This window comes from Anomalospiza imberbis, chromosome 18 (genome assembly GCF_031753505.1).
Source record: "Anomalospiza imberbis isolate Cuckoo-Finch-1a 21T00152 chromosome 18, ASM3175350v1, whole genome shotgun sequence".
NCBI lineage: Eukaryota > Metazoa > Chordata > Aves > Passeriformes > Viduidae > Anomalospiza > Anomalospiza imberbis.
Genome location: NC_089698.1, coordinates 11,530,246 through 11,554,546, shown reverse-complemented (window position 1 = coordinate 11,554,546; position 24,301 = coordinate 11,530,246). Strand labels below are relative to the sequence as shown.

Sequence of the window (24,301 nt, the reverse complement as noted above, 5' to 3'; positions counted from 1 at the left end):
GGATGATATTTCCTGTGTTTATTTTTCTTGTCTGCTTAGCTGGCCTGGAGGGTCTCACCTGCTGGAAAACTGCCGTTACTTCTCTATCTGCAACACTGGCCAAGGGTTAGCAAAAAAAAAGGGTTTTAGGTCACTTCTAGTTTTCTTGGGATGTCTGACTACCAGCAGAGGCCAAAGGCCACAGATGCTGAGCAGGTTCCTATGTGTCCTTACCTGGAAGTTGACATCAGCAGATGCATCTCTTTAGGAAGAAGAACAGGGACACATTTCACAGCGCTGGGATTCATCTGGCACGGAGAGAACACAGCCACCTGGAAAACACTGAATTCATGGTTCTGTCCTCAAGGACCTCCCTTTGGAGACTGTGAACGTGTCTGTGCAGCATACAGAACACAGCTCTTCCAAGACTGACTGTCACACAGGCTTCAGTGTTCAGTGTCAGCCACATGTCAATGACATCCTGACCCCAGGACGCAGCCTCATGCTTTTAACGAGAAGAAGGCATTAAACTCTCCCAGGGAGGATTGTATGTCCCACACAGTGTTTCCAAATCAAACGCTGAAGGAAAGATCCTCCTGCAAGGGAATCAGAGACTTCTGTTAGCATAGAGAGCACATCTTCTCCAGCCACACAGGGAAAATCTACAGGAACACGGGTGCTGCAGTCCTTGAAAGTGCAGGTAGTTCTGAACCATGGAAAGACACAGACGGCCCTTGCATCTTGGATAAACTTCTTGTGCATTCGGTCTGGTGTGTGGCAGGAAAGGAGGGATCACCTGCAAACATAGAATTTAGGATGGGAGAGAAATGGCTTGGGAAGCAAGTGCTCAGAGAAAGCAAGCTAGAAGTGTTTCTGATCAAAAGACTTGATTCTTATGCATTGGCTCAATCCATAAGGAATAGGGGATCTTGGGTTTAATTTTGTTGTAGATGAATGCTAGCTGGGTTAGTTCAGTGGACTGGAAGGCCTCATTGTAAGTTAGGGATATTATTGTGTATTTCCTCTGGAAGGAAACCAAAATGCTGTTTCTCATGACTTCAGAAAGGACACAGCTGTAGAACAAGCAGCTGAGTCTCAGCTTTACTTGTGGCATTGAGTTACCGATGGTGGGAGAAAAGACTATTTCTGTTTTTCCAATGCAACCTTTAGCATTTTGATCCTTCTGGAATTAGAGGAGGCTCTTGAGGAGGGTCTGAAATTTTTTTGTCTCCACCCTATTCTGTTCATGCTTTTGGCATGGATATAAAGAAAGGCAGGAAACACTTGGAATACTGGACTGCTCCCAAATGGCAGGCACCTCAGAAATGAGGCAGTCAGCTGTCCTTTAAGGTGCTGGGTGCCACGTAGCCCAGTACCCCTGTACTGGTGCTGAGTGCTCTCCTCTTGAGGCTCTGCCTTTCAAGCAGTCACAATCCTTGTGAGTCCACTGCAGCTGTCCCCTGGTAGCCTCTCTGAGATTGGGAATGCAAACATTAGCCCTCTTCTCCCCAAAGTCTTTTGGATCTGCTGAATAACTTCACAATTGGATGTGTTACCAGCACAAAACAACTTCAAGTCAGCAGCACGATCTTCAGTTGACTGCAAGGAGCCTTGTGTATCTCAGGGCTGGATCAGGAAACCTGTGATTGCTCACAATCACATTAACAGAGAAGACAGGATGTCAGGGAGTCACTTGGCAAGTCTCAGAGCTACCATTCCTGTCACCTGTGAAACCAGTCAAATTTTCTGGATGATGGAATGATTTCATATCACAGGATTCAGTGTGTGTGGCAGGGCTGCTCAAGACATTAACACAGGAAGCAATATTGTTCAATGTCGACTTAACTGCCTGGCAGGTTATACAGTGATGTGGAAGGATGGGAGCCCGCCTGGGCCTGGGACTCACAGCCCTGCAAACAGCATTTCTCCTTGGCAGGATTCTTTTTTCTATAGCTCAGTGGTAAACCTTGTATGAGCATGGAGTGAAAACAGCCTTCACCCAGCCCAGGTCAGCAAGGACAGAGGTGCTGGGCCCAGCACACCTGTCTGCAGGAGGCTTCAGCATCTGCCACTGCTCAGCCCTTCAGCACCTCCAAAATAGGAACTTGGCAAACAAAGCCAACAGAGTGCATTGCTAAGCAGAACGTTCTGCCGAGTCCCAACACCAGGACTGCGTGTTATAGGGCACTTGCCAATTCCTGAGTCAACTTTATTTATTATACACAAGAAAGGTCATGACGAATCTCAAAAGATAAAATCTGTGTCTGTCAAGTCACCTTCCTTATTTTCATTGGCCCAGACCCTCATGTTCCACACCAACAATAACAGGACATGGGTTCAGGAGGCACTGTGAGTGCAGCTTACCCTGAGATGGCCCAGGCTTGTTTTGCATTCTTCATAGAACTGATCCAGGCTGCTCAATTCTCTTTATTAGGAGGTGGTTTTTTCCTGGATGCAATCACCACACTGCACAAGAGCCCTGCATCCATGGAAATCCCGAAGAACAGGCACAAGATTTCACAGCCCAGATGATGCCAAATACCCAAATGATGCAGCTGCAAGTTCTCCAGCAACATGAAGTACCCGAGATGCTTAACTCCCAATTAGAAGAAATATCCTGGACCAATACCAGTCCAAAAAACATCCCCATGATCTCATCAACAGCTGAGGCAGCAAGATACCTCACACACATAGATTTCTTCATTGTCATCATGAGCTGTTACCTAGGAAAGACAAAAGATGGGAGCTGCCTCAGGTTCTGGGTAAATCCTTGGCTAAACCCATTCAATTGCAGCTCCAATGCTGTCAGTGTCCAAGCTAGCAGATTTAAAGACTTCCCTGGGATCTGTAGAAGTTGCAGTCACCTCTCTGGATTGCAGGAGAACACTCCCAGAAACCACAGGCTTTGCTTTGGAGTTCAGGGTAACAGTCTTGGACCACACAGTATGGATCTGCACTCCACATAACCTCATCTTTGTACAGTTTACTCCAAACTTGCAGATGGAAAGTTCTTTTCCCACTCCTTGCCTTTCACTTGCTGAAAAATCACCACACTGCTCTCAGACCCAAACTTGGATTACATTACTTTCGTTGATGTGTTGCAAGGACTCTAATTCTTGAAATGAAATTCTGATTTTCTGATATCTAGACAGCACTTTCCTGACACTGCAGGATCTTAGCAGTGACTGCTGCAGTCCCAAAGCAAAGAAATGGCAAAAACTCCTCCAAAAACTCCACCCACTGGGTAATTTCTGAGAAAACATTTCCAATATCCAGAGATGCCCCTCTTTGTTATCTGAACAACACTGAAGAGGAGATTGGGAAGTCATGGAGGAATACAGGTCCATTTACTATTCAGGGAGACTCCAACCTGCAGTGAGTCACATCATCTAACCTGGGGTGCTTATTTGTGGGATCAGAGAAGTGGATTCCTCTCAGGATCACTTGGAGCAGGCAAAAGTCTGTCTCCTTCCCATGAATGAACACACAGAGAATCTCTTTTCTTGCATGGTCACAGTCAAATGCAAGAGTGGAGGAATCTTTCCTGTGAAAGTAAATTGTGAGGTCCACAGGGCCTCAGAGGAGGTGCTCAGAGCTTTTTTAACTACCTGAAACTTCTTGAAACACATGCAGACACTTGTGTGTATTATGCTTAGCAGAAAAGTCTTCCTGTTTGGGGGCAAAAGTGACAAGGAAGATTCTGCTGCTTTAAATACGGTGAAAAGCTCTTTAGAGCCAAAATCATTATTTCCCATTTGTTAGGAAAACCTACTAATGCTCCACAGCCCCATCCTACTTCATCACTCAGAAATGTCAGCGGTTCCCCAGTGCTGCAGCCAGCTCTTGTCTATAGCACAAGCCCTGCAGAGTCTAATTGCTCGGAGGGGCTGAGCCAAGGTGTGGATCTCTGAGCAGAGATTTCTGATCAGGCCAATTGTGCTGTTAAGCTGGGAGCTCTCTCTGTTCTTCCAAGTTCTCTTTCTTAGGTACAGCATTGTTCCTGCCGGGCTCCTGCAGACACCCATTGTTCTGAAGCTCCCGGCCTTTGATGCTGCAGAACAAAATGCACAGTGTTTGTGAAAGGAGGGAAAATCAAAAAGCTTCTCAGTTACACACTTGGTTGAACAGCTCGGGCAGTTGGCTGCAGAGCACCAGGGTGCCAGCACCTCTCCACAAACTGGGGCCTCCCATGAAGAGGCCTTGAACACAGCTGCAAAGTGACCCAGAAGAGGGAATGACCGGTGGTTGATGGCTATCTGGTGAACTTTCATTTCAGAACCTCCCAATTCCAAGTGCTCTTGTATTGAACAGACTTCTATTAACCTCCTTAGACACACATTTAGTAGCTGCCAGGTGGAAAATGCTGGAAATTACTTCTCCCTCAGCATTGCTCAGATTTGGCAGGAGAAACACCACAGCAGCATCTAGATTTCCTGCCTCCATTTCCAAACTAATTTGGCTGGCAAGAACTGGGCAGAAGAAAGGATGATGGTCTGAAATGCACCAGCACGGCCACATGGAAGGAGAGCTAGCAGGGTGGGATGGCCCACTCACAGCTGGCAAAGCTGTTGCATGGTGCACTTATGGACCCTCAGGTCCTGCTGTGGAACACCCCCTTCCTGCCAGGGCAGTGCTTTGGGTGAAAACAGCTCTACTTTGTGATCCATACACAGCTGTGAAGGATTTCTACTGCCATGATGGAAGGAGTCTTCCAGTTCATTTGGGTTTCTCACTAGTCCATGCTAATCTCTGCTGTGAAAGCACAGGCAGCACCAGGGAGAGAGCTCTCCAGAAGGATCAATCAGTGGAGAAATCTAATAACATAATAAAAAAATACTTGCACACAAGATCCAGCCAGCCGGATCTTCCTGGGACAAAGGCACTCACACTCTCTTTTACAAATATATTTTATTAATTTAATGCTTATTAAGAAATGTAACCAAGACAGACTCCGCAGCACCAGCGGCTCCTCACTGCCCAGCAGTCTGATGACTTCACAGATATGAAAACTTCACAGATTCAAAAAAACCTTTGGTCAATGCACTTTAAATACATTTGCATGCACAGATTCTCCCACTCCCTTCCCGCCCCACCCCCCCCCCCCCAATGATAACAGACAAGGGGAAAACAACACCTATATCATAAAACATTTAAATTAAAAGAGTAATTGTTTCATACTGACAGCATGTGCAGCAGGGTGTTCATAGTGTCTTGGTTTGCAGACCACAGAGAACCTCTCCACAGGACAGGGCAGGAACACCAGCTCCTGAGACAGTGGGGGGAGGGATGGATGTTCTCAGATCAACAGGTTCCAATCTTGATTTTAACACGTCCTTGCGTGAACAGGTCCAGCAGGCAAGTAAGGTGGGGAGTTACCCACAACATTACCCCAGCCTGGGGATTCTCATCTATCAGGGTTAGTCACCTCTCATGCAAATGAGGAACTGGTGATTTTTGTTACTCTTTATGTGTTTTGCCACAAAGACAGACAGAACTCAGGGCTAGAAAGAAAAAAAAAATGCTGAAATGACTCAGTGCAATTTGATGCCCAAAACAATTTGGAAGAGAACTGACTTTTAGGCAGCTGAACATAGCAAACACCACCAGAGAGTATTGCATGCAGGTTTAATGCATTGTGGCACCACTGCAGCCTGTTTGTCCTTCCACAGAACTTGGTTGGAAGGATTTGGTTTTAGGTAGGGCCCATGCTCATGAAGCAGAAGGGGATTTGTTATACCCGGAGGTGCTCGTGAAACGGGACAATGTGTCTGGAAAGAACATAATCCATAAGAACCATCCCTGCCTCAGTCAATATAGACCCTACAAAGTCAACCCTGTGCACACCCCAGGAAGGGCTGATCCTTGCAGTGACCCCAGGAGAGCTGTAAGGCTGTACATCCCTTCCAGAGTCCTTCCTCAGCAAGTCCCACCTTGGTCTCAAGCCAGCATCATCTCTACACCCCACAGCACCTCCCAGCACATTCCTGCTCCCCTGAAATCCTCCCAAACACCAACTCTACAAATGCTCCTTCACTACCAAGAATTCCTGTCCATCCTGACCCTCCAGTCTCTGACATCTTAGAGACTTCTCTATATCCACCAGCATCCCCTGAGGCATCTTCAAAAAATGATCAAAGGCTCAGACTATTCTGTGTCACTCCAAGTCTACCTGCACCCTAGCACCATCTGGGACCAGTGAGAAACCCTTTCTGTCTCCAGTATTCCCAGCTGTCCCACCATGCCAAATTGCTTCTTGGTTCAAAAGCTGCAGTTCAAACTTGCACAGAGCTTTGAAATATCACTGATCCAAATGGGACTCTGCAGGATACAGCTGTAAGTGCATTTATTTGCACACACAAAAAGCAGTGCCCAGTTGAGGAGAGAGCCCCAAGAACTCTCGGTAAAATTACTCCTGGCAACTGATCAAACATTGCTTTCTCCAAAACTCTTATAAAGCAAATAAACTCTGGAGCCTAAGAGTCTTCAGGGAATGGTGAAATTCATGGAATGCCCTCACACCAAATGAGGCACCACATCTCTCTATGCATCTTCAGACTTTTTAAGCAAGAAGTTCTTGTTCCATTAAATTAGTCTCTGCTGACTCCAGCTCCTACTCTCTGGACCCACTGCACCTGGGATTCCCAGGAAGGTCTTCTCCAGCTTCTCCTGATAGTCACCTCATTCTTCCCTTTTTCTTGGCACCATCTTTGTTTATCCAGAACAACTGGATCAGCTAAATGTTCTCCAGCTGGAAGAAAAATGAGTGGTCCTAGGAAGTTTGGAAGGCAAGTACTTCTCTCAAGAGTGGAGAGCTGCCAGGAAAAGGAAAGAGCACACTTCATTGATGGGACTTTTTTTTTTTTTTTTTATGGAGAACAAACCAAAAAGCATGAAGCGCTGAAATTATGATCCCTAGGAAACAAGAAATATGAAGTCAAAAATTCTGTTCAAAAGGCTCCTGCTCTCCCCAACAACTGCTTCAGAAACATCCTCTGAGGGTCCATCTCAACCATATGTTCGCCAGAAGGCCTAGCATGTAGTGCAGCTGCCATCCCTTCCTTCCTGTGACTGCAGACAGCTCCACAAACCACGCTGTCCATACCCTGCTCTTCCTCCTGCACACAGCCCACCCCCTTCACACACCCTTTTCACTTCAAGTCTTGATCACTAATATTGAAAGGGACTGCATACACTTGGGGGCAGCTCAAGCAGCAACACAAAAGCTAAATTCAAGATATGTGGAAAGCCACTAAGCTCACGTGGTGATCTGGTTGGCCAGGAAGGTTTTCCAGAGCAATCTGGAAAGTGAAGCAATCCTAAGCTTGTCCATCAATATAGATCAACTTGATTCTTGGGGCAACCAAGCAAGAAACTGTCACAAGTAAGTGTGGAGATGCTCAGGAAATATAGAAAGCAACCAATCCACACCAACTGTTGAAAGTCCGATCCAATGCAGTGCAAACCATCCCTTTACCAATGGCAGCTAAAGCTCAACAGGCAACACTTCTGCACTCGTGTGTGTTCCAGCACATGAGCAATGCTGGTATTTTCCCACACTTCCTTCCCTGCTCTGGGTCTTTGTGGACTTAATTGTTATTGACATGTGTGCCGGATGTAATCTTGTGTTATTCTTAGAAACATTTCAGCTCCCAGCCGAGGCCTGAAGAGAACAGCCCCCCATTTTCCTGAGTTCCTCTGCTGCTGTTACAGGGGGTCAGAGAAGCCATGACACAAATAACCTACAGAAATATTGCGTCAAGAAGGATCAAGAGTAACGAGATCCCGAGTCACCCTATGGAGGAGCTACCTGTGACGTCAGTCACAGGGAAATGGCTCAGTGTTCCTTCGTGCTGCTGGAGTGATAATCCTCTCTTCTGACGTCAGACCACAGGGAAGAGCCCTGCCAAGAAAGCAGCAGTTCAATTAAACCACAAAGTCTATTGTTTTACAAACTGGCCTGTCTTTCTGCTAAGGACTGTGGTGGCAGCCACATCTTTTTATCCCTCTCACAGTAAGCTTTGTGCTAGCCCGGAGCAGCTACATACTCAAACACATTCAGCATCACAAACTTCTCCCCACATGCGTGTAGGGAAACTGGCAAAAAGAAAATTCTCCTCAAAATAAAACTGATTTTTCATTTTAATAGTTCACAATATATAAAATAAACATGGAATAAAAACACAAGCCCTAACCTGCTCTTCCTCAAATATTAAAATCTCCCTTGGCTTCTGAAATGCTAGTGGACAGACACGAGGAAGAACCAGACTGGGGGAGGATATTTCTGATGTTTTCAGCTAGGGAATAAGCTTCAGATCCCTGGAATTACCAGACCTTTCACTCCCTCGTAGGACCAATACTGCCTGTCTCTCCAGAAGTCTGGTAGTACTGGACATGGATTATTTGTCACAACCCAGAGAATCTTCAGGTAGAATTCAAGCTGATGTGGTTTTCTGCTGTCCTTGAGCTCTGGACTTCCTTAATTTTCCTTCCAGAGAATTACCAAACTGCACTGAAACACCTCTGCAACAAACCACAGCAGTGTGTACACTTGCTGCAGCAGAAATTTGCCTGTTCTCTTCTACAGAAAGTAGAATCTGCAGTTTCTAAGCTGAGTTCCAATACTACTGACACCTTTCAGCTTCTCAGAGCAGGAGCATCTTCTAACCAGACAGAGCCCAGAGCTGCCTCTCTTGTCCTCTGCACCACAGGGACACATCAGGCTTCACAAGAAAAAAACTGAAATCACAGGAGAAAAGGGTTTTTAAGTAGAGCTCATTGGAATTTCAAAATTAGGTCAAGGTATGTGTGTGTGTTGCTCTCTACCCGAAGAAAGAAGTAAAAAAAAGTCCCTCAGCCTGTTGAGTGAGGATGAAGATGACTGAAATACGGAATATTACCTCCCCTCACACACATCTGGGGCCATGGAAAGAATTTGCATTCTAGGAGCTCAGGAGGAGAAGCAGAGAGGCAGGGGGAAAGCAGAAGGCACCACCAGCCTACAAAGAGCTCACACACCCACAGCCCTTCACAGCCCTGCCCTGAGGACACAGCCCACAGCCCTGGCCCGCAGCACCACGTCCTGCTAACAGCCCTTTTGCTAAGGGAAATCCTTGGCAAGGCTCAGCTTTGGTGATTTGTTGGACAAAGTGGAGTGATAAGAGGTTATATTTGCCATGTGCATCTGGAACACTGAGCACTCAGGGAACGGATATGAGTTCTTGCCCATCTTTTATAAGTTAACATAAGGTAACCTTATCATCACATGGAAAAAAACCATTTGAGCAACCTGTTGCAGAATAAGCTTTAAGAACACAAACTGAAAGACAAAGTGCCATGGTTGAAAGTATCCAGAGTTCCCATCAGGTAAATTCCTTCTCTCTCCAAGCATCTCCTGGCATCCTTCCTGACAACAGATTTTGCTATCCCCCCTTCTGCTTGTTGCAGGGCCACAGTACTCAGAGGCCCTTCCCAGCTGCTCTTTGTTATTCAGGGAATACTTCCAGCCACACTTCTATTTCCATTGGTAAAGACAGCGAAACCAACACTCAACCACAGGCACGGTACAGCAAAGTGTCCCGAAATCCCTGCGTCAGCAGTCTCCCAGTGCTGAACTTGGAATGCCATCCTCGACCTTGGCACTGCTCTTGGTGACAGGTCATTGATGGGTAACTTGTCCCTCCTTCCTTAGTCCACTTCAGTGCTCTCTTGGCTTTTCTCCAGTCTGGTATTTAGGATCATCCAATAGTCCTGGATATGGACCCCTTTCTCCACAGCGATCTGAATATACTGCTCTCCCCCCGCTCCCCAACCTCTGTTCTGCCATGGCAGATGTCACCAATGGAAAATAAAATAATTCTACCAGGAAAACTTTGAAAGTCTCATCAGGAAACATCAGCTGCAGCAAAGGCTGCTCTTTCCAGATCTGAGTAAGACACCTGGGCATCAATTAGCTCTTCACTGTGAAGCTCCCTGTTCAGGCAAGCATCTGAGAAAAACCCATTTTTGCAGGAATGTGGGAGATGCCCATTTGTCTCCAAGTCCAGGGCATTTCCATTCTGGTGCCATTCCAAGCCAGCTTTGCATTTGTTTAAGTCCTGCTTTTCAGGATCCCTGTGGATCTCTCCGTTGGTGTATACCTCTAGTGCATACTCACTGATCCGTATGCTGGCGTTCTCTGCGTCCCCGCCGTGGGTGGAAGTCCTGGAGCTGACTGCTCCTGCCTTGAAGGGCTCCTTGCGGCCCAGGATGTGCTGGCTGATGATTTTACGGAAGGTGTGTCGGAACTCCCTGATGCGGTAGGCATAAATTAGGGGGTTTACAACCGAGTTAGCATGAGACAGGATAATAGCCAGATACATCAGCCAGAGGGGAGCGTGGGCGCAATTTGGGCAAAAAAGGGTAAAGCAGTTAATGATGTGTAGTGGAAGCCAGCAGACTGCAAACAGCCCAACAATGATGGCTAAAGACTTGGCTGCATGGACTTCCTTCTGCAACGTGGAGCGGGAACGTTCCCCATGTACCATCTTGTTCTCCATCTGCTTGAGCTGGCGCCGGGCTGCCATGAAGATTTTCAAGTAGATACCAAACATGAGAAGGAGGGGCAGGAGCACACAGGCAAAGAAGTTGTAGTAGACCATGTACTCCATGGTGACCACAGCCTCGAAGAGACACGCCACCATGCTGTTGCTGCAGTTGATGGGAGAGGACCAGTTGGAGCCCAGCTCTTCGATCTGGGCACGCTTGTGCCACCCCAGCATTGGGGTCAGGCCGATGATGAAGGACAACACCCAGCAGATGGCAATGATGCCTTTGGCTCGAGAGCCGGTCACCAAGCCATTGTACCTGTAAAGCAGAGGAGATGGGAGCTGTATCAGTGTCATTCAACAAGCTGCTGGCACCCACACAACCTCACAATGGCCCCACGTTCCAGAAGACAGTGAGAAGGGCACCTGCTACATCAGAGGGGCCTTTGCACTGATGTGCAGAACCCATGCAGTACACCAAGGACATGGTGACACTGTCTGCCACCTACTTCCCTCCCCTTTCCTTTAAGCAGTGAATAGTTGACAGAAAAGCAGGGAAATTAATTCAGTTTTCATCTGTGCTCCTTCACTCCACCAGTCCACTTGGGTGTGCACATAGATCTTGCAGTCTGGATAACCAAGAGCACTGCTCTGACCCTTGTGATGAAGACCACTGTGGGTTTCTTGCCAAAGGCTAAGGCAGCGTCTCCTTCCTGGCAAAGGAGCAGCCTTTTAGCATGGAATTGTTAGGTCTGTCTTGCAGTAGATCTGTAAACCAAATAGCACAAAAGAGCCTGAAGGCACAGTGCCACCAGCCCTGCATCCACATTCTGGTGTGCTCCAGGGAAATCCTGCTGGCTCAGCTGCAGCAGCCAGGTTGGCATTGCCTGCATGGCACTCTGCTCCTCAATGGCACTTTCAGGAAGACCAGCACCACCAGCTTTCTTGAAATAACTGAGGCAAGTCAGCAGTTTTCCTCATCAGCCCAGCTAAGTCGACCCCATGTGTTTTCTCAGAAAAGAGGAATTAAGCTGGGAACAATTCCCTGACTACAGGTATGCCATGGCCTGCACTGCACACACCAAAGGGACCTCAGTGGTGGAGGGATTGATGCTTGGCTGAAGCCAGTGCTCTTAACAGTAAACTTTCCAAGATCTGTTGAAAGAAACAATAAGCAACATGGTAAGAATCTGACAGAGTGCAGCAGAGACCTTGGTTAGCTCGAAATATCAGCCAGTTTCCAGGGCCTCACAGGTTACAGAGTCCTGAGCTGACTCCACCAGTTCTCCCCTCTGAAAATGTAAATTAGGGCAGCAGTTTAACATTTCAATGCAATTTCCTTCCCTGGGTAATGCTTAGCATGGAAAGTAGATGGCTGGATTCCCACATTGTGCGGCATGGGTCCCACACTGTATTTGACCGGACAGTAGCCCTGGGCTCCCAGTGTTTACTCAGTGCTCCTTCTCCCTCTGTCCCCATTTCTCTCCAAAAACAAACATTACAAGAAATAATACAACAAGCCACAGAAATCTTTCCATCTCCCAGTGAAATAATTACTCCCACAGGTTCATGCTCCTATCCCAACACAAGTTCAGGACAGGGGAGAAGAGTGGCTGCTTTGCACAGTAAAGAATGGAGATCCTGCACATGCTTTAAATCTGACAATGGGCTTTGGGAAAAAACAAGACTCATCAGGCTTGAATTTCCCTTTCTCAGTTGCATTTTAAAACCAGAAAAGAGTAAGTGGATAAGGGAGCCAACCACACAATTCTCAGCATGAAAAACACACCTAAATTGCCCTTCCCGAAATGAGGAAGGAATTCAGCTGATTCTGAGGGAGAAAAAGGTTTTTTCCAGCAATTAGTGGATCCTTTAAGGATGCAAAGCGCACGGCATGAATGGTAGCAGAGAGCTGCTCCATTCAGACCTCATCAACACATCGAAACAGCATCTGTGCTTTGAAATGTACACTCAGGGAGCAAGAGAGTGGCTGGAGGCCCTTGAAGCCTGAAAAAACAACAAAACAAACCAACCAACCAAAACAAAACAAACAAAACCAAAACAAAAACACAAAAAAACACCCCACAAAAACAAAAACAAACCCCAAAACCATCCCACAACCATCAAAACCCTGCAGCCCTGGAATTAGCTACATCTTGTCAGAGGAATTTTGAAATTGTGCAGCTGTTATCCCACGACTAGAGATGTCCCTTCCCTTCCACTAAAAATATATTCACTACTGCTCCAGACAAACACCCCGCCACACTTCTCCCTCCCTCTTGTCCTCTGGGGATTCCCATGCAAGAAGCTTTATAAGGCTTAGAACAGCACTGAACCCAAGCAGCTTCCCAGCTGCAGAGCATTGTGCTGGAGTGCATGTCCATGACACCTTGCTCAATAACTCTGAGGGTCAGGACAGAAAGCTCACAGCATCTCCTGACAAAACCAATGGCCTTGTCCTGGCCAGGTACCCACTGAGAAGTGTTAATTTGTTTAGGAGAGCTTAATTTCTAGGATCCACATGAGGCACCTCTGACTGACTTGGCTGAGGTAGCATTATAATCCAGATGGGCTTTCCTGGACTCTTTCCTCTTATCCACTTGGAGATGTCATTGGAGACATTGTGTACATCTTTGTGTACTTTGTCTCAGTATCTTTCCAGGCTTGCAGCAGCCAGGCCAAAGCCACTCTCCATATCCTCAGTGCTGCAGAGCTCTACAGGGTAACTTCAGGGCTTCCCAGACTCACCCCCTACCCTGGGAGTTGCTGGCACCACGTAGGGGACACAACCTGCTGAAAGGAGCTGGTCACACCTGCAGCCCATGATCTGCATAGCTGGCAGGTGACTTTGCAGCATGTCTGATGTGTCCCGACAGCACTGGACTGTCTGTGCACCAACAGTTCTGCTTCCTGGAAATAGCACGCTTGCTACACAAACAACTGCTTCTGCTTGTGCAATTCCAGACACAAAGGATGTGACTGCAGAGCACAGGGATGCTCATGGTGGGGATAGAGTCACACGTCTCCTCTAAGAAGCAAACCCAACTTTTGCAAACACCTGAAAATGTGAAAGTTTTCCCCAGAATAGTTTCAACCCGCCCTGCTGCTGTCCCAGCCAACCAGCTGGTAAGTTGGAGCAGGAGAACAGCTGCCCTTGGTGAATGTACAGCTCCTCTGGGCTGCCTAGAGTAACCTGGCTGAGGATGTGCCACTTCTGGGTCCTTGGACTAAGTTCTGTGCCATGAAGACAAAGATTACTGCAGAGTCTCTGACACTGGGTGGAAGACAAAGCTGGTAGTCTGTCCAGACTGTCTTCAGGGAGAAGTTAAGATCTTTCCATATCACTGAGTGATATGTAGTTGCCCTAACTCACCATCACAGTGTCCAGCCATCCTGCTGCTTGTCTTCCAAACCCTCCTTTGGTGGATAGCACTGCACATCCTCTGTCAGGTGTGGAGCATTTTTGAGAGACCTTTACTGCATCACCCTGCCTGTGCTCAGCTGAGGGCTTTGATCTGAATTCCAGCACTGCTCAAAGGTGTTTAACAAATCACTACAAAATGCTGCTCACCAAGCACATCCACACAACAGCCCAAACCTCAGGCAGCTGCAGCCATCAAGGACAGGACCAAGCAGGATATTCAATCCCTATTACATGTATGTGGAAATGAGAGACCCTGGCAATCCCAGATCATCCAGGAAATCCGTGACAGGGCAAGAAATCACACTGAGACTTTCATGTGTACCAACTAAGCAACCTTTCCCAAACCACTCAGTCCAGAACCTTCCTCCTCTATTACCAGGTACCAACTGATCCTGGTGTTTATCCACGCTATGGAGATGGGGGAGGTGGGGTCCCACAGGTGGGCACAGGTGCCCAGCATTATCTCCTCTAAACAGCAGAGGCAGGAATGATGGGCAGACACAGTTCTGCTTGTGACGTGATCAGCTTCCTGAATAAAACCTTGGTAACAGCAAGTTCTGTGCAGGCCACGAAGGCACTGCTTTCAAAGCTGTGCCCATTTAAAAGAAGGAGGGGAACTACTCTGTTCTCACATTAGCTGAACCTCCCTTAAATCTATTTAACATATGAGCATATGTAGGAAATGCCTGCCATACAGTCAACAGGTTTATGGTGAGCAGGGAAAGAAACAAGTCCACATATGGCTCAAAGTGGCAATAAAACATTAAAACCCTGATTCACTGGTTTACATGCTCACATATGAGCATTTCAGAAAGGAACCCTAGGGAATCAAAGCAACTACTGAAACAGGCTGTTCTCAGCACAAAGGTCCCTTGCACATCCTACACTTTATTCAGGGTTGGTGTTCATCTCCCCTATTCTTCCTAGACTTTAGGAAGCCAGTTCTTCATGTCCCCTGGCAGAAAACCACCCCAGTGCCACCTCAGAACTGCAGTTCAAATCACCACCACATGGGATAAATCGGTCCCAAAGCTCCAAACGTCAGGGAGCTGCACCTTAAATAATGTTTCCCCGGAGAAGCATTGCAGCAGCAAAAGCAGCTTTCACCAGAGGAAAAGGCCTGCAGTTGGCACTGCATGACCAACATGTTTCATGCCTGAATCCATCCCAGAGAGCAAGCAGCAACCTCAGTCACCTCAGCAAACTTTTCTGTTTGGATGCAGGAAGGAAAATTTCCCCTCTCTTCCAGTGTGTTGGAGCTGCCTGTCCTTCCCCTGGGAATGTCTTTACACAAATGCCAGCACCGGAGCACGTGGCTGGGCGCGCTGCCCACGGAGCCCTTGCTGGCACCACGGAGCCTGGAAAGCAGCAATTGTTCTTGGCCCAGGGCTTCATCCTGGGGCTCAGACTCACAGCCAGTTTTGTTCAGAGCACCTGGGGGTTTGATATTAGCCAGTGCAGGTTTTCAGGTACCTGCCATGTGAGAGAGCTCATTTTGTCCTAGAGTGAACAATGGCTCGGGCTCCCTTCCTTGGGAGTGCCTTACTGCCACTTGCAGAGTGTTACATTTGTATAAAACCTGGCAGAATTCAGCAAAGTGCCTGAGAACTTGTGGAAAATTGACCAAATTCTACAAAATATTACAATTGTTTGAAAGGCAGAACACATAATATATTCACAAATTAGTTTTTATCCATTTTAAAATCTCACCTATAAATGTCTTTTCTCATTTCAGTTTTTTGGAGGAGGGTCTTTTCTCCACAGAAAAATAATTTCAAAGTTAACTAATAATGTACTGAGGGGTCCAAAACCAAGCAGTATCAGAAAACCCACTCTTCTGCCTTCTTAATACTGACAGTTTATTTCTGTGGGAATGCACATCCACATATGCAGTTATCTTCATTAGGACAAATCAGACATGAAACATTTAAAGAGAAACAGAAGAACAAAGCACAGGTTTGGCCCTTTTTGGTTTCACTAGAGTGAAAGAAGTCTGGTTTATTAATGATTCAGCTAATGAATATTAGGAATACCTGATGGTACCTTTCATGCCCTGTGAGGAGGAGAAGGAGCCTTCCCAGGTATTAAAGGATGAGGTGAAAACAACACACTGTTAGTGGCAGAACTTTCCTTCAAGTTGTTTGACCCATTTTTGAGACAAACGGGTATTAGAAAAAGAAAAAACGTGAGGATGTGGGCAATCTAAATTATACCACATTTCCCTCTTCAGACAATCAGCTTTCACTTTCTCAGCATGTCTGAGGCTATAAATGCTTATTCATCCATAAATTCTAAAGGGGAAACACAATTGACAAGTACATCACTCCTGCTGTGAAAGGACAAACCAGCAGAGGACAGAGAGGAGGAGGAACCCATGGATTTACCTGTGGGTTTCTGCATCCAATCAGTCCCTCTTTTCCTGGGACAGAAGAGGGTGTGCTCTGTTTTTTCCAAAACAAGATAGTGAAACCGGTGTCATGCCCAGCACTGATGTAGTCTGCTTTTTTGAAAAGACTCTTTACCTTGGCTGTTCCAGGAAATTACATTTTCAAGACAATATAGTCACAGCGATAGCCCAAACGTGGGCAGAAATCCAGATTTTTAAAATCCCTTTCCTGGCAAGTCATCCTCTAGCAATAAGAGTGCTTAAACTGTCAGCAGCTGTCCTCAGAGTTACCTCGTGAGAGATGAAATCAAGACATCAGCCCTTCTCAAAACCATTTCAGAGGCAGCTCCCAGGGGCTACTCAACATATTTCCTTGTACCATTTATCATTATTTTGGTTTATGAACTGAAATCATCTAGAGCAGAACTGTAGAAAAGTAGAGACAGTTCAGTTTATAGGCAACTATTATCAAGAGAGTTTTCTCTGCAATGGAATGGAATAGTTATTCCTTACATCTACATCAAAACTAAAAGCTGTAACAGGTATGACCAATAGGGTTTGGAAACTACCCATTAAATGCAATGTTATCGAGCACAAACTTGCTGAGTCGAGGCTTCAGGAAAGACTTGGCTGCACTGGTCCACATGGAAAGGCAATTTCCGCTCTCCAGGGCTCCCATTCTGGTTTTGAGCAGGAGGTTTGTGTTAATTGACATAAGTGCTGCATGACCAAAGTATTCAGAAGAGACAGGACTAAATTGTATAGATCAGCACAAGTGATTTAAGCTCAAGAAGAGTGAGGATGTCCAAAAACTCAAACTCAAAAGCACAAAAATTAGAAATTTGTTCCATTTTTGCAATCATGTTGGTTGTTTAGGAGACGAAGGCAGTCTCTCCTTTCCTGAGAGCGTGCTGCATCCTCCTAAGGACAAGACAGGAAGGAAGGAGACTCCTACAATTCTCCTGCAGCAGCCTCTCCAGGGGCTTCCTCTCCAACTCTGGAGCTCAGCGAGTGCCTCGGAGCACTGTCACAGCAGCGCGGCGTTGCCTCGCGCCCACGGGCACACACAGCCATCACAACAACGTGCTCCTGCCAAACTGAACTCAGCAGCAGCCCCTGTGTGCATGACAAAACTTCCCCTTGTCCCATGGAAGCCTCCCTGGTTGCACACCAAGTAGCAGCCAGTCTTAGTCATTAAAATGTCCTTTTCTTTCTTTAAATTGCAGAGACCACAAAATCCCCATCTGCAGGCGTGGGTTGTGACAAGCCTCCACCTTCACCTAACCTGTGCTGTGCTTCCAGAGGCAGTGCCTGAGCCAGCCCAAATCTTCCTAAGGCCATTTCTTGGTAGCCTGCTGCTTCCTCTCCCTTGACATTTAACAGACCCCTGAGAGAAAACCCCACCCCTCTCCCCTCAGCCCTGCTGCTACAGCTTCAGGCAGAACCCCTCTCCTCCCCATGGGAACAGGGACAAGCTGACCTCACCCCCTTTCTGCCCTCCACCATCCCTCTGGTGAAACTGGCTGCAGCTCAGGGCACAGTTTGCCTAGGCATGGAGTGGCAGCTCCCAGGCAGCACCTCTGTGATGCCATGGGCACCCACCATAGGAGAACAGAGAAGAACAGGAAAAGGAAGCAACCAGAAAATCCACCAACCAAGGCAGACTTTAGGACCTAGAAAGACTTTAGGACCTAGAAAAGTTGCTTTCAAAATACAGGAGAAAAAGAACCAATCCTCATTTAACTTTTCCTTCCTTGATTCATCTCCAGACCTGTGGTTTTTAGGGATGTTGAGCCCTCAGCACCCCAGCCCAGCCCGTGCTTACCTGAGGGGTATTCGGATGGCAATGATTCTGTCGATGGCAATAGCAAGGAGGCTGAAGATGGAGCTCTGAGTCAAGACCAGGACAAAGCAGGCAATGAAAAGGCAGCCATAGAAGAAGGCACAGAAGCCAGTGCTGATGGTGATGGCAAAGGGGATTGCCAGCACCCCCACAGCAATGTCAGCAGCAGCCAGGGACACCACAAAATAGTTGGTGACGTTCTGCAAGTTGCTGTTCAAATAGACGGCCCAGCAGACCAGGATGTTGCCCAGGATGGCCAGCACGGCGATGATCAGTTCCAGGATGATGTAGGCTATGTCTGAGAGGAAGTCGTCCTTCCCATGTACTAGCATGGTGAGAACAACCAGGCCCAAAGCTCAGCGTTCATATCTGCAGAGCACTGAACAGCCAAGACCCCTCAAAGCTGCCTGGGCTCTGTGGAGTGCTCGGCTGCCAGCCCAGGAAGGCTGCTCACACACACATTTTTCTCCCCATAGCTGTTCAAGGACTTTACAGTAGATGGTGTCAAGAAAAAAAGCCCAGGGCCTGCCAGCTCCAGCAAAGAGGATTAACCAGGTGCAGAATAATTCAGACTCCAGCAGACAAACGGATGGGAGAATCTCTCCTGGGGACAAACAGTGCTCCCCAGGCCTCGGAGTCCAGCAGGCAGCGCAGCACAGCAGCTGTACTGTACAGCAGTGCCACATTGGCTGCAGTGCTTTGTTTCCTGTTGACAATCCCCCTTCTAGTCATGGCTTCCTGTCATCTCCATACCATAGCAACATCCTCTGGTCCTCTTTTTCACCTTTTCCCACCAGGACTTGGGAAATATTCTCTTCAGCTGAAGCAAACATTAAACTTCTTCACTTGCAGTTTCCTCTAAAAAGAAAAGAAAACATCAACCACATACACTAAGTAATCAGCTCTATGGAGGAGATGGAGAAAGCAAAATCTCATTAAAGTGGCACATTAAATTGATAACGGATATTACACAGACCTAGAAGAATACATTATTGGCAAAATTCTCACATTTTGTCTATCCTGAAAGCTGCAGGGTCAAACCCAAGTTCAGGAAGGCAGCGTTTCACAGTGGTGATGAGAAACAAGAGATGTTTTGTTTTTGAGGCTACCAACTGAGCTGGCACTTCAGCAGCTGCTCCACAGCCCGCCCTGAAACACGAGAGCCCCACTAATTATGTCCTGGCAAGTGCTGAGGCTGCACAGAGGAAAGGTGGAGGAGCCTTTCACACACACCTGTCTCCCTCTGATGGCAAACACCGGGTTTGAGCCATCACGTGCTGCCCACCCTCACGTGCTCTGCCACAAAACTGCTGCACCAGTACCCTGCTCCGCAAGGACATGAGCCCTCATTCACAGGGCAGCTACACTCATGGCATGTGTGGTCACCCCTCTGTGGCCACACCTGTCTGGCCTCCATGTATCCATGAACAAGATGGAACAAGATCCATGGCAGGGAGGTGTTCAAGGTGCTCAGACAGGGACATCTCTGAGGACACTCCTGCTGACCATGCACACTCTTTGCAAGGGTCTCTGCAGGCTCCCCTCCTGCAACTCCGTTATTTTTGTTCATGTAAATCTGTATCCTATAAGCAAACCATTTGTTCATTACACCTGCACTGTCCATAGTGTTTGTTGCATCCAGGACAGCATCATCCTTCACCTTCAACCAGCCAGAACCAGGCTCACCAAAACACATCTCTCCCAGAAATACACACACAGGCACAGTGCCAATGCCATGGCTCAGGGCTGCATTCCAGTTCCTGCAGTGTCCTGCACACAGCTCGGGGACTGAAGCTGGTGCTGCTTGTGAGGAAACAATCCTGCAGCTGCATTTCATGCGAGCAGATACACATCACCCGCACGCCCTGCAGGTCACCTCGTACCTCTGCTTCAGATATGGGTGCGTTTCACCACAGTTTCAGCTAAAAATACAGAAGGCAGAACATAGTTCCCTGAGCTTTGTGGCACAGTCAAGAGATAATTGCTTGCTGTCCTCGCCTGTCACTTCCAGAGTGGGTTGCAAACCTTATTTAGCAAGCTTTAGCAATAATATTTTCTCATTAATTTAAGAAACAGCTTGATACATCAGAGGGTTAGGAGAGAGAGAAACACAGCACCAACTGATAAATCACCGAGCTCAGTTTTGGATGCAACATGAACCTCCAAAACACAAGATTTTTGAGCCCCATCCACAGGTGATCTGGCATGCTCTCACCCATCAGGGTTTGATGCCTTCACAGTTCACTCTGTTTTCAAGTCAGAAACCTAATTTTTCAGGATAAAATAAAAGGGTAAAGACAGTGATAATAAAAGAAAATATGATTAACTTGTGATTCACATCTGATCTCAGGAATATAATCTAATTTTAGACCTTTCATTGATTTAGAGCTCTATTGCTAATGCTGCATTTGAAAGGAAAGTGAATGATTCTTGGTGGTTTGGACATGCTTCAAAACCCTCGCTTTTCTCTACCTTCAGCTATCTTGTTTCTGTGTTTTGTTTGGTTTTAGCAGAAGAAATCAACAGAAGAGATCAGTGTGTGATCTAGCTATTAAGAGGAAGACAAAGACCATCCATTTAATCTTTTTTAAAGAAGAAAAACCCCAAGAAGTCTCTATATTGTCTGTGCTCCTATAGCAAAACCTTCAGTTTTTCAGTGGCTTCCTACAGATGGCTTTTACTTTCTTGGATTTCAGAGATGTCAGTGATATGCCCCTGCAAGGATCTGCTTGTCCATTACAAATCCCAACAGGTTTGTTTCAAAGCAGCGATACTGAAACCTCACCCTCCAGCCCAGGATTAGAATGAATATAAGACAGAAATAAAGAAGATCTGGAGGCAGAGAGAACAGAAGGGGCAGGATGAGAAATAAACAATGTTTTGTGCATGTGTGTGAGCAAGAAGGGAGGAAAAAAAGACAGGAAAAAGCTGGTAGGAGGAAAAAAACAACCTAACCAAGGAAGCAGTGGGCAAAACAGGCTCCTAAGAGGAAGGGGGGTGCAGGATGGCTGTGCCTGAGACTGAGGTGGGTGTGAGCCCCTGAGTCCCTCAGCAGGACAGAGTGGGAGCACACACCTCCCACAGGCTCCCACCTCAGCATGCAGGACAAGAGCACGTTCAAACTCCAGTGCCAGGCCAAGTTTAGAAAAATTTAACAAATTACTCTGACATACTTGGGCCCAAACTACTGCTAAAGCCACTATAAGTCCCCCACAAGCTCCTCTGGAGTCAGAAGAACTGAAGGAAGCCCTGTTTGGGAGGAGCCAGCCTGAGAACTGGGCACCTTAATCTTGATGCTCAGAGGATTTACCTAAAGTCCTGCTATGTTGCTCTTGCCCATCGTGTTCACAGCTCACACACCCCAGTGAAGAGGAGCAAAGTGAAATTACTGGATATTCTTCCCCATTTGAGAGCTCTCTTCAGTAGGATCACGAATCCATACTAATCCTAGATGCATTTTGTTTAACCTGGCTCTGGCTCATCTCAAACTGCAGCAGGACATGGAGGAAAGGTACAAATTTCACTGTGGAGGTTCTGCACATACCAATGGCTCAGCACAAAGCTGAAATTTCCTACACCTCTGCCTGAACCTGAAAAAGAACAGTGCTGGAATCTGAAGTTTAATGGCTACATCACACACTGTTCTCTGACGCAACAGGGCTTTTAACCTCCTACTTTGACTCTTTCATGGCCTCATGTTAAATTTGAATCTTTTATCTCTGAATTTGTTTGTCCCTTTCTTCCATCTCTCTACACAAACAGTGGCCTGATTCTTCATCCTAAGCCCCAGTCATTTATTCTGAAGCAATCAGAACGTTATGTCCAGGAAAGGACAGCACGTCCTTCCACCCTCTGCTCTCAGATGGGCCAGAAAACGCTCGGAGTTCTGCAGAGCCAGCACATCTCAGGGGAGAAATGGCTGGAGCTGAGCAGGTGTCCCAGCCACGACAAAACAACATTTTGTCTCTGCTTCAGCGCCGCTGAGTAGCCACTGACATTAGAAAAACCAATTACTGGCCACACAAGCCCAGCCTCACCTGCTGCTGACAGAACGTGCCAATGTTCAACCTGAGCTCACCCCCCTCTCCTTATTCCTCTCTCACAGTGTCAGCTGCTGTAGTGCTCACCTGACATAACAAATCTCCATTTCAGGAGTATTTGCAACTTGCTTCAAAACAAGAACAGGCTCAGTCTTTCTGCTTGTACAGCTTATTCACTGCACAGGGACAAAATGAACAGAGACCTCCCAGAGAAGATGACGTAGATCCAGAGGCAAAATGAAATTTATTGTAGAATTGTCTACTTCATGCAAGACCCAAAGGCTCAGCAATCAGGTCTAATAAGAAAAAATTAATTAACAATCTGCTTTACTCACTGGGGAAGTGTATATTTAACATCTCGGGCCCTTGAGGGATCAGCATGGCAAGCTTCTTGAAACTTAAGAAAAATAACCTGTATCACCCAACAGGCTGGACAGCTACAATTAGTATTTCTTCATAAGCCCTTGTTTTATTTTGTTAATTCCTTCTTGATACCTCGGGCTATGTTCCGGCCTTTCTCCCATTATTAAATAAACCTTTTTTGTCATTCACAAACCTGTAAACCTGGTGCTCTGTTTGTTTGTAGTGACTTGGAACACTCTGTTCTCTCTCATATTTCAATCCCAATGAGAAACTCCTCCTTGAAAATTCAATAAAGCATCTGCACAGCACGTTCCCATGAAGCAATTCACCAGCAGAGCCTAAGCAAGCTTTAGTTTGGCATCTCCAGTTGACTTTGGACCAAGGTGCTGCCCCTTCTCTCTCCTGAGTGCCAAAAGCATCGAGCTGAGCCCTTGGCCACTGCTTGGTTCAAATCACCCACCTCAGACAAGCTCATCTCCTGCTCTTGGCCCCTCCAGGCTGAGTCCATCCTGCTCTGGGAGGTTTGGGCTGCCCAGGCTCTGTCAGCTGGCAGACAGCAGATGCACCTCTGTGCCTGCCAGGCTCACAGTGCCTGTGACACTTCAGCTTGACAGCTCCTCTCACGTATTAGCAAAAACTCCAGATGACCAGCAGCCCTTAGGGCACCCAAGACAGTCTGTGGGCACGTAGGTGACAGACTGCAGCTTCCCTGGGCCCCAGAGGGGCTGGTTTCTGTGTCTGCTCTAGGATGGGGCAGGAGAGGCAGCAGGCAGCTTAAGGGGGCCAGGGGGGTGTTCCTCAGGGCTCATTCCACAGATCACAATCTTGCATCTCCTTCTGACAACATGACCCTTCCCAGGTACCAGCCACATGCAGATTACCTAACTCCCTTAGGGAAAATCCTTGAATTCACACATGGCCCGAAGCAAAAAATATGGTGCTGCTAAATAATTTGTTTCCTACTTTACGAAACCTGGAGGGGGAGATGCTTGTCAGTTTTTATCCTCTCTTTGAAATCCCTTCAGCTCAAAGAGAATCTCCCTATCTTTTAAATCAAAGACTCCAAGAAATCTTGTCTCTCCCCACCACTTCAGAGGATCAAGTCACAATAAACGAGCCAATGTGCTCACAGGCAGAACACAAATTTAAAAAACAACCGAGGCTGTAAAACATGATGAAAACAGGTGTCCTTTGGGGAGCACGATAGGAAAGGCAGCAGGAGCACTTCTCTGTGCTGCTCAAGGGTTTCCTTTCTGAAGTTCGGTATTTTATGAATACTTCACGTAGAGCAGCTTCCCTGGGTCCCTGACTGCTCACACACAGCTGTGGGGAGCATCCCCAGCCCTGCCTCCCATGGAAGGATGAAGAGTTGTGGCTGGGTGGGGCAGGAAAGAGGAGGAAGGAGGCATCACCCACCTAACCAAGACATACATTTTCTGATTCCTCTCTTTGCTTTATTATTGGCTGCTGCCTAAATGATCTTTTAGGTCATCTGCTTACAGTAATAGGAGGAAATTAAATATTAATAATAGACTATTTCCCTCTAGACTGCTCTTTGTTAACAAAGGATACAAGTGAAACAAAGCAGGCAAAATTATCAGCACACCATGGTCTTGGTTTTCAGGTACCTGGAGCATTGGCACTTTCCCTCAGCCCTCCCTGGAGGCTCTTGCACGCCTGCCTGCATGGGCACCATTGCAAGTGCAGAACATGGGCAGGTGTGGAAATTTTTGTTCTATCAAG

At 47.0% G+C, this 24,301-nt stretch overlaps 1 protein-coding gene and 1 long non-coding RNA gene across 3 annotated transcripts; one reads left to right on the top strand and one right to left on the bottom strand.

The window, feature by feature from the left end:
• Positions 1-4,872: 4,872 nt before the first annotated feature.
• On the bottom strand, positions 4,873-18,487 carry ADORA2A (adenosine A2a receptor). 2 transcript variants are annotated; one of them, XM_068209079.1, is made up of 4 exons: positions 18,138-18,487; positions 10,133-10,821; positions 5,162-5,245; positions 4,873-4,988 (listed from the first exon to the last, which is right to left on the bottom strand). In XM_068209079.1, exons 1-3 carry the CDS (start codon positions 18,485-18,487, stop codon positions 5,181-5,183), a joined length of 1,104 nt encoding a protein of 367 aa, XP_068065180.1. In that variant the 3' UTR covers positions 4,873-4,988; positions 5,162-5,180. The 2 variants fall into 2 exon arrangements, with proteins under 2 accessions (XP_068065180.1, XP_068065179.1); XM_068209078.1 differs by having other exon boundaries at positions 5,162-10,821.
• LOC137484884 (uncharacterized) lies at positions 18,358-21,042 on the top strand. Its single transcript, XR_011005090.1, has 2 exons — positions 18,358-18,488; positions 20,666-21,042. It is a non-coding gene; the product is annotated as an uncharacterized lncRNA (long non-coding RNA).
• The last annotated feature ends 3,259 nt before the right edge of the window (positions 21,043-24,301 follow it).